This window comes from Chelonoidis abingdonii, chromosome 9 (genome assembly GCF_003597395.2).
Source record: "Chelonoidis abingdonii isolate Lonesome George chromosome 9, CheloAbing_2.0, whole genome shotgun sequence".
NCBI classification, from domain to species: Eukaryota; Metazoa; Chordata; order Testudines; family Testudinidae; genus Chelonoidis; species Chelonoidis abingdonii.
In genome coordinates this window covers 81964803-81983083 of record NC_133777.1, presented here as the reverse complement: position 1 = coordinate 81983083, position 18281 = coordinate 81964803, and the positions used below count along the sequence as shown (strand labels likewise).

Genomic DNA, 18281 nt, shown 5'->3' with positions numbered 1-18281 from the left:
ACGGTTTTTTTTCCCTTTTCTTTCGGGGGGGGAGAAGGGTGTAAATTGACAACATATACCCTGAAACACCTGGGAAAATGTTTTTGACCCTACAGGCATTGGGAGCTCAGCCAAGAATGCAAATGCTTTTCAGAGACTGCGGGGACTGTGGGATAGCTGGAGTCCTCTGTACCCCCTCCTCCCTCCATAAGCGTCCATTTGATTCTTTGGCTTTCCGTTACGCTTGTCACACAGCACTGTGCTGTGGACTCTGTCTATCTTAGTCTGGAGATTTTTTCAAATGCTTTGTCATTTCATCTTCTGTAACGGAGCTCTGATAGAACAGATTTGTCTCCCCACACAGCGATCAGATCCAGTATCTCCTGAACGGTCCATGCTGGAGCTCTTTTTGGATTTGGGACTGCATCGCCACCTGTGCTCATCAGAGCTCCACACTGGGCAAATAGGAAATGAAATTCAAAAGTTCGCGGGGCTTTTCCTGTCTACCTGGCCAGCACATCCGAGTTCAGAGCGGTCACAATGGTGCACTGTGGGATACCGCCCAGAGGCCAATACCATCAATTTGCTGCCACACTAACCCTAATCTGACATGACAATCCCGATTTCAGCACTACTCCTCTTGTCGGGGAGGAGTACAGAAACCTGTTTAAAGAGCCCTTTATATCGATATAAAGGGCCTCGTTGTGTAGACGGGTGCAGAGTTAAACAGGTTTAATGCTGCTAAATTCGGTTTAAACGCGTAGTGTAGATCAGCCCCGTCTTGCAAAAGTGAAATATGCATTGCTATCATTGATTCCAAGATAATTTCCTTTCCCAAAATATCAAGGCCTCCCCGTTTTCCTGACAACCTGATCTCCTCATCCTCCCACAGAACATGCTGCCTAGACAACAGTACCACTAGAAAAATCCTCTCTGGCAGAATAGTGAATTTTTTAAAAAAAAAAAAACAACCAAAACACAATAATATAGTCTTGATAGATGCATGTGTCTTGATCATAGATCACTACTAACAGGAACAGTGAAAATAGGGACTTCATATTTGGTGGCTTTGTTCTTCAATAGGCCTTTTGTTCCCAGACTACTTTAAAGAAAGATTAAGTTTTCCAAGGAAACACAAGTTGATCTTGTCATCTCTCAGGACTAACAATTTGTGAACATGAAACAAAGAGAGACTTTCAATTACTTCAAAAACACAACTCCTAGTGCAAAAGGTTTTGGAAAAGGAATGGCAATTAATCAAGACATAAGATGATGCAATCTTCTAGAAGACTAATTTTCAGTGCACTTTGAGAACCCTCTCAAAGTACATGGCGCACTGAAAACTACTGAATGCTAAGGAGAGGAAGAGCATTTGCTTAGCTTAGTGTATAACGTTGCCTAGTGAAAACAGTAAATATTTTCTTCCAAAGAACGTGAATAGCATCTTCTCCACTGTGATACTCAGCATACCTCACCGAGTTACTGGAGCCAAGATTTCTCCAACGCAGACTTGCCTAAAGTGCTTGATTCTCTTTTGTCAAGGTCTCTAGCGGTGCTCACTGACTAGGGCACCTTAAGTGGTTTAGGTGCTTGCAGAGTCTGTATCATGATCTCTGCATTGCCTCCAATGTTGTAATGCATTTCTGCTCTCCTCAGTGCATAACTAGGCGGCACCACAAATATCAAGCAAATGGGACTGTAACGTTAGCAGGTACCAATAGAAAACTGCTTCCACTCAAGCGTGAACACATCGTATTTTAACATGCTTGTATCACTCTTTGTCAACTTGTTTAAAAGAGGGTTTTTAAAAAGAGAAGGGGACACATTTGGTGCAGGACTATGTAGAAAGGGCACTCATAAAATGTATAAATTCCAATTAAAATATTGAACCTTTGAATTACTAGGCTCTACTGTGGTGCACTAGAAGCTACCTTTCCAATATTAAATAGTTCTCTTATATTCCATAGCTAGAATTTTGAAAGAAATCTAAGGGAGTTAGGCAGCCAAATCACATTGAATTTTGGTGGTATCTGGGAGTTTAATACCCTTAGACATATCCCAGCCCATGCCAACAAAGCTATTAAATTGACCATTAAACTTAACAGGACCAAATTTTTCAGCAAAATCACTTTGCATTCGATATCCAGTGAATGACTAAACTCGCTAAATAACTAAAAACCCCATGATGGACAATGATTATTAGATCAATTAAAATAAATGAACTTCCGGCTCAACTATATACTGTATGTCAAAATCATTCAAAGGATGAAGACATCTGAAATATCCCATAAAGGAAGAGTTCTATCAGCAGAAAATAGGTTTACTGAACACCTGTAATAGGAGTGTAACAAGTTCTACAGGGCAGGTTAGATTGTTTTTTCTTTCCCATTGTACTCCTTCCCTCCCAATAGTCATACTGATAAAGTTATCTGACATTTCAAGTTTGATACCATTAATTACTATACACCAATCACTTCTCATGTTCCATTTTGTTTTAATAAAAAACATCCACATCCACTATTGACTCTTACCTATTGCTTGGAAGGGAATCCGAGACTGCTGAGCTGCTATTATTAGCAGACCCTGCTCGTGTATTTACCTGCAGGCAGGGAAAGAATCTCTATCAGTCGTTTGTGTTCAGAGGACACTGTTCTAATTAACCTGTAATTTGCCATGAATTTCTCATTTCACAATGAAGGTTAATTAGCTTGTTGCTAGGCATACCCATCATTGAGGTCTTGTCTGTATGTAGGTTAGGATACTAGACAACTGATGGGTTTCAGTATACTATTTCCTTACATTTTAAATCTTTAATTAAATAATATAGAAAAACAGAAATACACAGTAAGACTGCCATTTTATTCCCCTTTAAGACATGCATTAAGAGATAAACAATCATTTTATACAAATTATCCTATAGGTTCCTGCAATTCAGAATGGAGAACATATGTACGATTACAATAGAAAGTTAATAAGTATATATGAATGAATTGAATAAACATCCTGAAAGGATTTCATTGCAACTTGGTTGTGTGCTTAACGGGTTATATAAATTAATTAAATCAAATGAATATGGTGTTTCTCCCTTCAAAAGATCTCTTTGCAAACTGGTACTAATAGCAGAGTTAATATTTAAGAAGCTTATTAACAAAAGGAAGAAACAAAATGCATTTCAGTTTTTAATACAACTGTTTACAACACTCAGATATTGCAGCCAATACCAAGCAGATGAATCTTTGTCCCACACTCATAAAAAAAAATTCTGCTTGTCAGAACTCAAAGAAGTGCAGTTTTATTTGACATTTCAATAAGTGGAACACAGCATTACAAATCCATCTAACTTTACTGAAACAATTATTGAAATTCGTACCTTCAGGCCATGTATGTTGCGTTTCCCAGGAGGCTTGCAGGCTGAAACAGTAATTGACTAAATTGTAGAACACATCAGGGCCATTTACAAATTTGCTCAAAATGAATCTTTTAAAAAGAAATGAGGGTGACACCAAAATTAGCAGCGAGAAATGATTGAAAAGTGCCGCCTAAGACCTAGAGTGGGAATTGTGAGCCAGGATTTTTAACTTGCAGGGACTGTACATTTATAAATGCTAAGAGCTTTCTGACATTGTCTAATATAAATTATAATTTCTGCTTAAAATACAGCAAAATCATGATAACTAGACTAAAATGATCAGATTCATTTCTTAATTCAAATGCCTTCACTATCTTTTGTTTACCTACATGATGTACTGCAATTAACTAAATTCTTTTAACGAGACTTTTTTTTTAAGTCATGTTGACAAACAGTCCACTGTGTGTTTTAATGTGGGAAAACCTGGTTGGGGAACAAAGTTTAAAGACCAAGGGAAACAGAAGATTGAATGCATTAAATATAGAATAAAAGATGATGCATTATTTGTTTACATGCAAATCCTGACATCTTTTTATGATGTCTAGCTTTAAAGATGAAGTACTATTTGGGAAAAGGTATTTTCGTAAAGCCTCTTAAACAATATATTACCACGTTTTTTCCATTCAGTGGATGTGCCTTTGTCAAATGTTAAAACCACACAGGCTTCTAGCTACATGTTACAGACAATTCCCATTTTAAAACTACAGTGCCCTACAAACAGTCCGTTAAAGGGCCTGTCAATTTTGATTGATTGTCTGGGAAGGGATGAATTTGATTTTTCTCTCTCTCAGATGCACATGTATTTCACTCCATTTTTTGACAGCAGGAAACAGAGCTATTTATTAGTCAAAAGGACACAGATGATAGTTATTAAACACATCAGTTAGGCCAGGCTGTGTGCATTAAAAATTACTATGATATTCTTAAAGAAGCTAAATATTATTTCATCCAGGATTGAGGAGGAGGGAAATAGATAATTTTTTTGCGAAATTTTAAAGTTTACCAACCTTTTTAGTTTACATTTCTTCAGAAATGGAAATATGGAAATTAACATTTTGAACAAACAATAGAAGACATGTAAAATGTCATTTGCCCTAATGCCTGTAACAAAATGCTTTGGTAACAAAATTCATAGTGTTTGAATAAGAAGCACAGTGTCCAGAAACACTGAAATAAGTGATTTGTTTACCATGAATTTAAGAATGGATAGTATTTATTTAAAGTATTCTTCTCCTGAGCTACCACCATAAGCAGAATTAAGACAACAATTAAGAAAGGCTGAAGCATTCTTCAAAGAAACCCTTCATCTAGGTTTTTGCTGAAGAAGTGACTGGACTTTAAAACACAAACATATATAATCAGTGGGGATTATGGAAAATGTAAGCTTTCAGGGCAGTTAAAAAATGACAAAAAAGAGTCGTTCACTGGCAAAAAAATATATATTTTTGATGGGTTTGAAAAAATCAGGCAATTATTATTTATATATAATATAAAATATACTAAATACAAAATTTGTTACCCCCCAGAGCTTATAATATGAAACAGGTACAGCACAGTTAAGGCAACAATGCATGGCACATGGACATCAGTGTTGGCTGGTTTCATGGAACAGGTTGGTTTTCAGCAACTATTTGATTACAGAGTAAGTAGCACTGGAGAGCCTTCCTCAAAAAGATTAAAATGGTGTCAGGAAAAGATATGTATGCATTGTATGTACAGAATCTAGTGCGGGCAGTTAAGGTAGGGAGGAGTGGAACTGTGAAGAATTTTGAAAGAAAGAGAGAAGCTCAAATCACATGCAGAAAAGGTAGATGACACTAAGAGGATTCAGAAAACAGTGGGAAGGGAGACATGACCAAAATGATGAGAAAGGAAAGTGTTTTTGCTAGAACAGTTTTGAATAGATGGAAGAGAAGAGCCTGGGCTAGAGCTCTGGTTGAAAAAACAAGAGAGGAAAGGGCACTTGTTCAGATACTGTAGAGGAAGAAGCAGCAGGACTTAGTGGGAGCTTGGATGTGAGAGAAGCAGAAAAATTAGTCAGAGATGACAGCAAGGGTACAAGCATAGCAACAGGGAGAACAGAGGGGTTAACAGAGAAAGTTTGGGAGGAAGGAGAAGAAACTCGGCTTTGGACTGGTTCAGCCTGAGGTGGTGGCAAGCCATCTAAGAGGAAATGGCATGACTGGACAAGGGTGAAAGATCACAGGTGGAAATGGAGATTGGCAAGTCATCAGCACAGAGGAGATAACTGAAGCCATACGATCAAAGAAGATCGCCCAAGGAGGGCATACATGGAAGAGAGAAGGGGCACTCCCACGGAGAGAGAGAGCAGGAACCACAAGGCAGGAACTGAAGGAATGGTCCAAAAGGCAAACTTACAGAACGTAAAGTCTGATTTTGAACCTCCGTGTGTCCCTCTGGGGACTCAGCCGTGAAAGGTACTGAACAACTTCCAAGCAACAACCACTGATTTCAGAAGTGAAATGACAATGCTCAGCCCTTTTAAGCTGTTCAGCCCCTTGAAGGCTCAGCTGCCAAAGCAGCATATACTCTGGCCACCTGAGATTTCAATATTTTCTCTTTTGCAATTGGATATCACAAAATATGCAAGAAGGGGCTCTTGAACCTTCTTTACACAACTCCAGACAAGGAAGTTTGTCATGGGTGCTCTAATCTCCCAAGATATTACGTAAGCCTGTGGTTTTGTACAGGGAACATGTGTGTGCACAGGTATATGTACACACTAGATACTATACTACCCTGATATCTCATCATTACAATGAGTTTGAATGCAAACACAGCTATAAAGAGGCAAGAGTGAATGTGTGTGTTTATGTATTACACACACATATTCTCACACACACACACTTCCTTTTTTATAACTGCACTCGGAAAACCCACTGTAACAGCGAGGAATTAAACCCACTGTAACAGCAAGGAATTAATCTAGTGATGCATGAGCTTTTTCCATGGCTAGAATTTACAAGAATCCCTCTGCTATTTCAACCCCTGCTCTGCTGAGATGCAAAAGTCTCAATATTTCTCCTTTAAGCATCTTCCCATAGCAGCTCACTAACTTACCACCAGAGACAGCCTCCTTTTGAGACCTTAATAGTATGTGTTAGAAAGGCCTATTGGTTAGCTGCCCAATTAAAACTTCAGATTTATAAGTAATGAAAGTCTAGAATATTTAATTGGGAAACTCATAGTATGATTATTTGTCTAGTATCAGTTAACAGAGAAGATTTTAATTCTTAATTATTTCAATTAATTTATTGCTGGAAGATTTACTTGGAGAATTTAAGCCTTATCCATTTCACCAATTAAGAACCACAGATGCAGAGACTGGATACTGAGAACACTTGAATTAGAAGGGTTATGTAATATGCTATTCTTTTTAACCATTACCTGAGTTCTCAGAGGAAAGTATGTATCCAAAATCCAAGTAGTTGCCTATGATTTTGTTTAGCAGATAGTAAACCCTATTTTAATAGCAACCCAGCACAAAAACATGTGATTAAGTCTTCTGAATTCAGGAGAGCACTTGAGCACATACTAAGTCCTGTCCTGAACAGAAACACTTTCTTCAATCAGTGCCTACATAACTGGGTATTATCTGTGTATCAGACGCCATTATTTTGATTCTGTTACAAATTGCGAACAGCTCAGATAAAATTCCTCTCTATGCTGGACATATCTCCAGTTTCAACACAGATTGACAGATCATATCCCCTGAACATATTCTGTTGATTAAAAACTTTAGAGGAGCAAGGGTGGTAAGAAGCATCCAGAACCTGAGTTATTCAACTGCTTTGGCTTTGAATACACACAAATTACACCACCACCAATGAGTTTTTTTAAATGCACATAAATATGTACCATGCAAACTAAATCTGGTTAGTTTAATTTACTCCAGTAAACAAGCTATTTTATGTGCAATAATTGTAGTTTCACTACAATCCTGACAATACTGAATTTTATCTAAATTAAGAAGTATACATCATGTTATCTGCATTTAGACCTTCTGAAAACATAATTGTTGATGAAACATCTTACTAATATAATCATTGCTAATAAATATTTGCGAAGCATTACCTCTTGGATATATCTGCAAAGGTTCTATTAACTGTCCATTTACTTGCTGTTCCATTACAGTGGTATAATACTGCAAAGAGATTAGAGGAGATTATTCAATAACATATGAATTAGCAGTTATAGTGTTACAGATTGTTGAAATCATGGTATTTTTTAGGGTTGAAAAAATTGCTGTTACACATATCAGCCTCCAAAATACATTCCTACTGTTTGTACTGTCCACACAACAAAACAACTATGAAGGAACATTAAACAAAGGGTAATGATAATCAGTAATACACTGACTTCAGGGGCGTGGTCTACTACTGTACCCTGACCATCATAGGCTCAGGCTTATCCGACATTAACAAAATTTGCAGCAGTAAGTAAGAGCCAGAAATAATACAAAGAAACCAAGCTCGATTAGAAACAAAATACAATGAAATTCAGCCTGGAAAGATACCAACTACTACATTTGTGGAAAAATAATTCAAGACAGAAAGAGTCAATGAGGAAGAGAAACCTGGAAAGCAGTCATTCTGAATGAGACCAGTGGATGAAAATAGACAGACAATTGAAAGTTAGCCATGAACTGCCAATCTGATAAGGTAGAAACAGTGGAAGTGGCTTTGGGCTGCATATCCAAAGGTATCACTCCACACAAATCAGAGTGGTAATATGGTCCCAGTGCAATGGCATCTACAACATAACATCCACAGCTCTTGGCATTTCATTACCAGAAAGAGACTGTCACATTATGGGGACCTCAGACCACAGCTCCTGACATTTTAGTGGCTGGTGGCTGTAGCTGATGAAAAAATCCAAGGGAGCTAGCATGGATACATAAATACAAGTTTCGCGAAGAGACGACAAAAGGCTACATAACAGTCTGTAAATATTTGAAGGGCATGAATACAAGGATGGAAAGAAAATAGCATGGCAGGAGAAGAGTTACTGAGTAATGGGTGAAAAATAAGGAAAGGGAACATTTAGGCTGGAGATCTGGGAATATCTATTTGCCTTTAGAAAAAATTTCCCCTAGGAAACATTGGAAACTGCATTACATGGGACACTGAACACTAGACAAAACACCGGAACATGTACTTTAAGAAACAATCCTGCTATGGTGAGGAGATGGACCTCATTGGTTTGCCAATGCATCTCTCTGACTATGGGAAGTGTTGAGAATTCAAAGTACAGTACGAAGAATGTTCCAACTGCACCTTACCTAGCTTAAGAACAAAAATGTTGACTGCGAGTCAGATCTTCAGCCAGTGAAAGTCAGCACAGCTCCATTGACTTTGATGCTCATTTTCACCACCTGAGGATCTGGTCCGAAGATTTTAGATATATAGTGTTCTCAGATAAATATTTCATGATGCTGTTACCTATGCTGACATTACTTAACCTAAACAGTTAATACTGCATATCTGTATGGTGTCAAGCACGAGTGTTCTGATCATACCAATGACTTACCATAAAACAAACTTTTTTGACATCTACATAATGCAAATCAACATAAGGATTGGTTTATTAATTGTTATGTAAATAGTTTTCTTTCATCTTGTTATGGAATGACATCAGATTAAGTATATAAAGGGAGCAACTACACAAATATAGTGAGCACAGGCTGTAGGACAGGTCACTATGATTGCTTTAGTGTACAATACATGCTTTCATTGTGTAAAATCATACATGCATTCACAAAACTGAATTCTGGAAGCTTCAAGTCTTCTAGCTTCACCTTGAGGCACAGATTTCTTTACAACCGATTACAAACTTGGTCCTGTTCTCAGTGTGGCTCTGTGTGAACACAAAAGTCTGCATGTGCAGATCCACTTGAAGGACTGGGGCCCTATTTCAATGTTCCTTTACAGTTCTAAGATTTTAACCAGCTAAGAAAGAGAAGGCATTTGATATCTCCACATTTTTCATATATGAGAATGGATAGGAAGAACAGTCCTCCTGTAAAGTGTTAGTAGGGGAGAAAACTATTGGGGGTGTTGGGTTCTTGTTAGCCCCCATACATGCATGATATAAAAGCACGTTTGAAGGGCTATCTGGATCATGATTACTGTACACTTCTCTTAAATAACCCCGCTACACATGCTCCCACTGTGTTTATACAGAGTAAAGTTATTAATCACAAAAATATACTATTTTAAAATGATCAGGAGATGTTTGCAGGAAGAAAGGGAGCTATCCTTGTAGACTTATTTTATATCGTGGGGTAATGAACAACAAGCTAAGATCTTTGCCCCCCACCACAAAAAAGGCAGCTAGCATTTAATAGCTATGGGGCTATAAAAGAATGCACTGCTTTCTAGCAGACCAAGCTGTAAAGAAAATGTGTTTCCTTATTTTTAGTAATATGCCCAGATCCCAAGACATATACATATAGTATAAATACATACTACATACCGTCTGGAATAATAAACTAAAGCAAATGTTCAAGAGACTCTGTTTCTTTAGAAAAAAATAGTAATGTGGCCTTCTCCATTACTCAGTGATGACAAGTAAATGAAATATCAATCATGTCAGCTGTCAACCTTTTGGGACAGCAATAACTGTTAACAAGTAGTCTGGAAAAATTCTCCGAAAATGATTTGTCCTCCACATACAAGTATTTCAGTTTCCATGGAAAATTAAGATGCCAGTGGCTATTTGGAACATTGTTCAGGTACTTTTAAATGGAAAATTTGCCAGTTATTGATCCAGAGCATGTACCCTTGCTTCCAGAAGGCTGCAAGCAACTTTCCAATCAGTGGCTGTCAAAAAAATTACTGCCTTTTTATACTGACACAAGACAACAGTGGTAGTGTAGCTCCACTGCTACTTAATATCTTTCTTTAATTAACTGCTATGTATAATAAGAAAATAATTTCAATTACCATCTTACAATATTTCCATAAATATAATGCAAAATCTCTTTGTGTATTACAAAGCAAATTAATTACAGAGCTGATGGCCAAGTTCACAAACAAATAACCTCAACGATATAAGGGTTATAACAGATACAAAGCATCTTTTCCTACCACAAAACCTTGCATACATGGAAGGGACCTGTATTCTCATTTCATTATTTAATTTTAATTATAAAAAATTCACTCACTTTCCTTTTGCAAAACCTTCAGCGTGTTCATGGCAAAACGCACCATGTCAGCATTCTTGGAAAGACGTTAGCAGTTTCCCAAACCTCCAAACTTTTGCTACCAGGCCCAGCCACTACCATGAGTGACTTAGAATGTATGCTGTAACAGAACTATTTTCTGCAGTCCATTCTCCCAGCATGCAACTTACAAGAACTCTCACAATTTCAGTATTTTAGGGTAGCTAAATCTTACATACATCAGTTGGTAATCAGCACCAGTGATGATGATGGCCAGCAGCCCCTCTAACCATCAGGGTTTTGGGGTTGTTGTTTTTTTTGTTATTTTTTGTTTTTGAGGGATTTTTTGCCTTGGTTGTTTTTTTTAATTATTATTTTTTGAGAAAAAGGTAGAAAGCCCTGCAAAAAGATTATCCCCAACTCTGCCGGGAAGGCAGATGGATGTCGACAGAGTTATAACAACCTCACTTCGAGGAACAAGAACAAGTAATTTTATTGTCTCAACTATTTTCTTCAAGATTATGGCAGATTCATTCCCACATTTGGAGACTAAAAAACTCCAGGAAGTTTCTATAAGCCACCAAACGACATGAAGACTACTAGAACTTGAAACCATCATGTGCATCATTGAAACAGCCAACTGGTGTAAAACATCTGAGACAAAACAGATAGAAACAAAATGGCTCAGACTGGAACAAGATTATTTATAGGCATCCCATAAATCTTAAGGCATTTGGGAGGACAAAACAATTGGGCACTTACAATTGCTCACATGCTGAAATTTCAAAAATAGGCCTGGATTCACGCCAGAATGATGACTCTGCAAAGTAGTGATTTGTAAAACTGTGCTGGAAAAAAATGCAAGTATCCTTATCGTATCATGTCTTGAGGATTATCAGTGAATAGATTGGTTATAGACTGATCCCATGGGAAAGTATCATTATTGAGCCAGTAGAATAATAAAGAAAAAGCTGTAGAGAGTCTAAAAATGTTACCCCACTGCAGATAAAATTCTTTTAATATCAGACTTGCACTAAGATGGTCTGGTCTCTTCAGAATGGAAAGGCAAGTAAGGGAAAGTTGGGTGAGGAAAAGGTTTAATTCATCATCTCCGTAAAAGATCTGAACCTTACAAATAGGTGAATCCGCATCTAGAACCTGAAGGTTTTTTTTTTTACTCTCATGGCTTAAATCACTGACATTAAGGATAACATCTCACAGTGAAACTCGAGCACATGGTATTCAGTAGTACTGTCATAAACAGATAGTTAAGGGTTAATTCCTCCTTTACCTGTAAAGGGTTGAGAACCTCAGTTAACCTGGCTGACACCTGACCAGAGGACCAATAAGGGAACAAGATACTTTCAAATCTTGGTGGAGGGAAGTCTTTGTTTGTGCTCTTTGTTTTGGGTGTTGTTCACTCTTGGTACTAAGAGGGACCAGACGTCAATCCAGGCTCTCCAAATCTTTCTGAATCAGTCCCTCATGTTTCAAAATTGTAAGTAACAGCCAGGCAAAGCGGATTAGTTCTTATTTTTGTTTTCTCAACCTGTAAATGTCCTTTTTTTTTTGCTGAGAGGGATACCTCTGCTTGCTGTAACTTTGACCTAAAGCTAGAGGGGTTCCTCTGGGCTATACATTGATTACCTGTAAGTATTTCCTCCTAGAATTTACAAGAGATGATTTTTACCTTTCTCTTTAATTAAAGCTTTCTTTTCCAAGAACCTGATTGATTTTTCCTTGGATGTTTTAAGATCAAGAGGATTGGATTGGAATACTAGGATTGGTGAAGGCGAAAGAAGGGAGGGAGGGTTAATTTCTCCTTGTTTTAAGATCCAAGGGGTTTGGATCTGTGTTCACCAGGGAATTGGTGAAGTCCCTCAAGGCCACCCAGGGAGGGGAGAATTTTGGGGGGACAGGAAGTGCTCCAGACACTGAAATTTCTGGATGGTGGCAGAGTTACCAGATCTAAGCTAGTAAATAAGCTTAGAAGTAGCCATGCAGGTCCCCACATTTGTACCCTAAAGTTCAGAGTGGGGAAGGAACCTTGACAAGTACAAGGAATGCTTAAGAAGGAACACTGTGTAGAAGTTCCAAGGCAGTAATCTCCTCCGATATCAGAAGATCATGGCCTAGAAAAGGAAGCCTTCTGCATATTACTAAAATGAACAGGGAAATGAATGCTTACGTCTGAAGTCTGTAACCCGCACAGAGACAGGCACAGGAACATGATTTATGCTGACAAGTCTTCCATCATATGTTCTCACAGTCTAATTCCTGGCAATTGTAATTAGAAATGACTCAAGTGATTTCAAAAACTTATGATCTTATGATTTTAAGGCATTTTGATCTTGAGCAAGACTCCAAGGGAACACAGTGCAGAAGACTGGGTAAACCGCTTTTGTAGTGCTGAAACCACACTGGCTTGCTAATTCCCTGTGGCACTGGGAGCTACATCTAGCTATCTTCATCTGATAGTACTTGGAAACTCCAGTGTCATCACACATTGAGGATCAAAGCTACAAGGCAAGTGCAACAACATTACGCATTTAACAAGTTTCTTACTTCTACTGTATTCAAATATCTCTAGATAAATTAGGATGAACAATGTCTATGCTATCCATTCATCACTCTGCATGCAGCTCCTAATGCTGTGCTATATTCTCACTGGCTTGCATTCAGCAAGAAACACAGATAAAAAAAAACAACAGTGTTTTGATCAGCGTTGAAAAACTAAACAGACAGAGAGAGAGAGAGACATTCTTTCTTCAAGCTTCTTGGAGAATATTACAGATCAATAGAGGAAAAGGCTGTTTTAAATCACAAAGGCTATATCAAAAGAATGCTTGACATTGTCCTTCATTTAATTAGCAACGATCAGAATATGTAGGTTTGCAATATTTTAATCAGGCAGTCATATCAGAGAAAAAGCCTTAGTTCCATTGCTGTCCTAAAAGTATCTTGAAAGAAAACAGGTTGTTGATTGACACTCGTTCATAAAACAGCTGTCACAGCAGCATTTTCAACATGAGTTGGCTGAAGAATTCCTTCAGTACGAGTCTCTGTGGCAACAAAATGACTATATTGTTTTACAGGACAATTTATTACAATTTTGGTTTTCTTCTCACTATCCCTTAAAAATACACAAAGTGAACAAAAAGCTCAAAAACACAGAATGGTCCCATTGTAGCTTAGTATCCTGCACACTTATCTACATAACTTCAATGACAATTCTTATTCACTAGATATCCTTCATGTCACATGCAGCACATAAACGTGCACCATTAACAGCCCAGGGTTGCTCAGCAATTTAAATAATTGATAAGACTTCAGTTATAAAAAGGAAACATTTTCAGTTCTAATACAAAATTTGTTTATATCACTGATAAAAATGCATGATGATTTTGAAATGTTGCCAGAAAACATTGAGATGTCAACAAATACTAGGATATTTCCACTTTAGTTTAAGCCTAAGGAGCGAGCATTCTCAACTTTTGTTACACATGTTTGGGCTAGGAAAAAAACAAACATGACCTTTTCCACCGTTAAACCCAAGTGTAAAAATGTTTGCTGTATTCCAGTCTTCCATTTATTTCTGTCTAAATATATAAAAGCCGTGTTTCTCTGTCTGCCCTCCCCAAAACCACTTCAGTAAGCTGACAACATACACACACCTCAGTGGTGAGCTATGCCATTCAAAAGACAGCAAGAGAGAGAAAAGAGGGGAAGGAAATAAGAGAGGAAGAAGAGGGACTCTGTGTCATTTTACCATGAGCACAACAATACTGAGAAGTTTTGTGAAAGATAAAAAGTGAAATCATTCTAGTTTTCACTCTATTTATGAAACAGAAGGCATCTCTTTCCCACAAAAGGAGAATGTTACCATATGCTAACGGCAAGAGACAAGGCAGATGATATAATTTCTCACAATGAATCTGGTCACAGAAGAAGCAGGGCAGCAAGCAGGGCTGCAAGAAGACCACTTTGGGGTTCACAGTGAAAAAGCAATAAACCCTAATTAAGAGATCCCTACTTTAGGTATTAATTTAGATGGAATATATGGGCCAAAGGTGTTAATACAACCTAGTCACTCTCCAACATTGAACAGCGTTAAACAAGATTCAGGGTGTGGTATAGAGACCTGAGCCTGCTTAGTACCATGGCGAATGCATCATTAAACATCTTTTTAAGCTTTTATTAATGGTAAAGTAAAAATAGTTAAAATGTTTGAAATATAAAGTATTAAGTAGGGGTTTTATTCATTTTAATAACATCCCTTGTTCCCTCTCCTTTTAGCTGGAGAGAATTTTCAGAAGGAAAAAGTCTTTGTTTGACAGTCTCAGATAGTATCGAAGTCGGTAATAATTGTCCTTTAGGGAAAAGAGAAGAGGTTAGTTGAGATTAGCATTATTGTAGGTTATTCTAGCATCTTATGACCTTTTACATACTTTTTACAGCTGAGTTTACAATTAGTGTACATTTGTCAGCCCCATTACACACTGAAGTAGCCACAAATGTTGTCACATTATACTAAAAGAATAATCCCCAAACCTCTTGCAGTAGTACTAACAATGAAACAATGTGTTGTTATGAGAGCACACATGATCATTCCTTTCACTTTATCAAAGAGACACACTGGAAGTTTCAAATAATCAGGTCATTTGATTAGCTGAACATTTCTAGATGTGCTTATTTAGTCCTACATTAAATTGTAAGATGTGTGACTAGAGATCAGAGACTAAACATGCGGTTTTTCAACTCAGCAGCATGTGTATCTGGTAACTGTACTTTTAAAAGCACTAAGTACTTACCTGCATCAAATCACTAATATGTCCCAGCCTCCGTTATTATATCAAGCATACTTACTTTGAACTCTCATCAGCCAATCAGATTCCACCTACAAAGCAAATCATGCAGTCTTTGCAATCCACAGACGTTCTGGATAGCGAGGGTCTACAGGATCAGGTCTTTAAAAATATTTTCCTTTTTCAATTTTTGCTACCATATGTTCAAAAACAAATAAAAACATCCAAACATTCTGCCTATCACCTGCTGGAAATGATGGATCAGGCCTTTAGCCATTTTATTGCTACACACGAGTCCGCATCTATACACACACGTACACACACACTTATATGAAAAGATGTGGATTCATGCACACACATGCACACAAGCACACAATGCTTTACAAAACAGCCAGTCACAAAATCCAGTCTGTGGATATATATAGGTACCTTATAATGTCTTTCATTCAAAGTCATACTAAATATTTATTTTAAAGCCTTCAGCAAAGATAATATTCTTAGCTACTAAGAATTTTACAGTAGCAAAATAAAAGACATCTCCTAACTGGAGTTGCAGCTAGTAAGGGATGTGAAGGGTAGCAAGAAGAGTTTCCTAGGTATGTTAGCAGCAAGAAGGAGGTCAGGGAAAGTGTGGGCCCCTTACTGAATGGGGGAGGGAACCTAGTGACAGAGGATGTGGAAGAAGCTAATGTACTCAAAGCTTTTTTTTGCCTCTGTCTTCACGAACAAGGTCAGCTCTCAGACTGCTGCACTGGGCAGCACAGCAGGGGGAGGAGGTGACCAGCCCTCTGTGGAGAAAGAAGTGGTTCAGGACTATTTAGAAAAGCTGGACGCGTACAAGTCCACGGGGCCAGAGGCACTGCATCCAAAGGTGCTAAAGGAGTTGGTGAATGTGACTGCAGAGACATTGGGCATTATCTTTGAAAACTTGTGGCGATTAGGGGAGGTCCTAGATGACTGGAAAAAGGCAAATATAGTGCACATCTTTAAAAACGGGAAGAAGGAGAATCTGGGGAACTACATACCAGTCAGCCTCACCTCAGTCCCTGGAAAAATCATGCAGCAGGTCCTCAAGGAATCCATTTTGAAGCATTTGAAGGAAAGGAAGGTGATCAGGAACGGTCAACATGGATTCACCAAGGGCAAGTCATGCCTGACCAATCTGATTGCCTTCTATGATGAGATAACTGGCTCTGTGGATATGGGGAAGGCGGTCGACCTGATATACCTTGACTTAAGCAAAGCTTTTGATATTGACAGTATTCTTGACAGCAAGTTAAAGAAGTATGGATTGGATGAATGGACTGTAAGGTGGATAGAAAGTTGGCTAGATCGTCGGGCTCAATGGGTAGTGGTCAATGGCTTGATGTCTAGTTGACAGCCGGTATCATGCGGAGTGCCATAGGGGTCGGTTTTGTTCAACATCTTCATTAGTGATCTGGATGATGGGATGGATTTCACCCTCAGCAAGTTCGCAGATGACACTAAGCTGGGGGTAGAGGTAGATATGATGGAGGGTAGGGATAGGGTCCAGAGTGACCTAGACAAATTGGAGGATTGTCCAAAAGAAATCTGATGAGGTTCAACAAGGACAAGTGCAGAGTCCTGCACTTATCACGGAAGAATCCCGTGCACTCCTACAGGCTGGGAACCGACTGGCTAAGCGGCAGTTCTGAAGAAAAGTACCTGGGGATTACAGTGGACAAGATGCTGGATATGAGTCAACAGTGTGCCCTTGTTGGCAAGAAGGCTAACAGCATATTGGGCTGTATTAGTAGGAGCATTGCCAGCAGATTGAAGGAAGTGATTATTCCCCTCCATTCAGCAAGGGTGAATCCTCATCTGTAGTATTGGAATGGGTTACCTAGGGAGATGGTGGAATCTCTATCTGCAGAAGTTTTTAAGACCCGGTTTGACAAAGCCCTGGCTGGGATGATTTAGTTGGGGATAGTCATGCTTTGAGCAGGGGTTTGGACTAGATGACCTCCTGAGGTCTCTTCCAACCCTAATCTTCTATGATTCTATGCTTTGGGGAAAACAGTTGCCACCTAAAATGAGCCTTGATAACAAAGGAGCACTATGTATATTTTTTATGACAAATTCTAAACTAAGCTAAAGCATTATATCCCACACAAAAGGCCTCCACAGTCAGATGACTAATATTTCAATGGCTGTACAGTAGTTAATTTTGCAACATTCAAAGTTAAGAAATAAACAGAAAACAAAAAAAATCTTTTTTTGGCAAAAAAGTGGATTTTAGCACTTAATATCCATCTTAAAAGAACAGAATAGAAAACTATTGGTTATTTTCCTGTTCATCCATTTCATTTGAAAGCAACCATTAAATGGAAGTTTTAACTTAAATTTTCAATAGGAAAGATAAATATAGCTAATAATGAGTTAAAATAACTGTGATTCAATAAGTTACTAGTTTTGCTTTTATTTTTTTTGTACATATAAAAAAAAAAACCAACCAGAAATACATCTTTAAATCTTCTGTGCATATTGAGCCTGAAGCTACAATGTAACTCTTCTGTTAGGAGGGGTGAAATAGTCTCCAGATGAAAGTAGATTCTGAAAATTTTTTTAGAGCCCAGGGGTTCATTTTTAATGAGCCGTTACTTTAAGTACTGCATAAAAAATACAAGAAATTGATAGTCCATTTAGCCTGCACTATACCTAATGCAAAAGTCATTAAGATGCATTATTCTTAATGTTTATCATATGATCAGTAAGTGTACAACTCTTTTTAAAAATGTCAAGCACGCCCACAACTCCATGTGATTTTCAAAAAAAAAACAAAAAAACAAAAAAACAAAAAAAACCCACCACCTCCACATAATACAGGAATATATTATGATCATTGTCATTTATTTTTAACACTTCAATACGAGCAGAATAATGG

The 18281-nt window shown here is 37.9% G+C and overlaps 1 protein-coding gene across 5 annotated transcripts in view; it reads right to left on the bottom strand.

The window, feature by feature from the left end:
- The window catches only part of MAP2K5 (mitogen-activated protein kinase kinase 5), a 195315-nt gene that overhangs the window by 165034 nt on the left and 12000 nt on the right, over positions 1 to 18281 (bottom strand). For all 5 annotated transcript variants that reach the window (XR_004371552.2, XM_075069741.1, XM_032764314.2 and 2 more), the window contains 3 exons: positions 7484 to 7553; positions 3350 to 3390; positions 2511 to 2578 (listed from right to left, as the gene is read on the bottom strand). Coding sequence is in view for 4 of the 5 variants with exons in the window: in XM_075069741.1 (XP_074925842.1) it covers positions 2511 to 2578; positions 3350 to 3390; positions 7484 to 7553 (179 nt within the window). In the remaining variant the exon portion in view is untranslated. The remainder of the gene's footprint in view (positions 1 to 2510; positions 2579 to 3349; positions 3391 to 7483; positions 7554 to 18281) is intronic.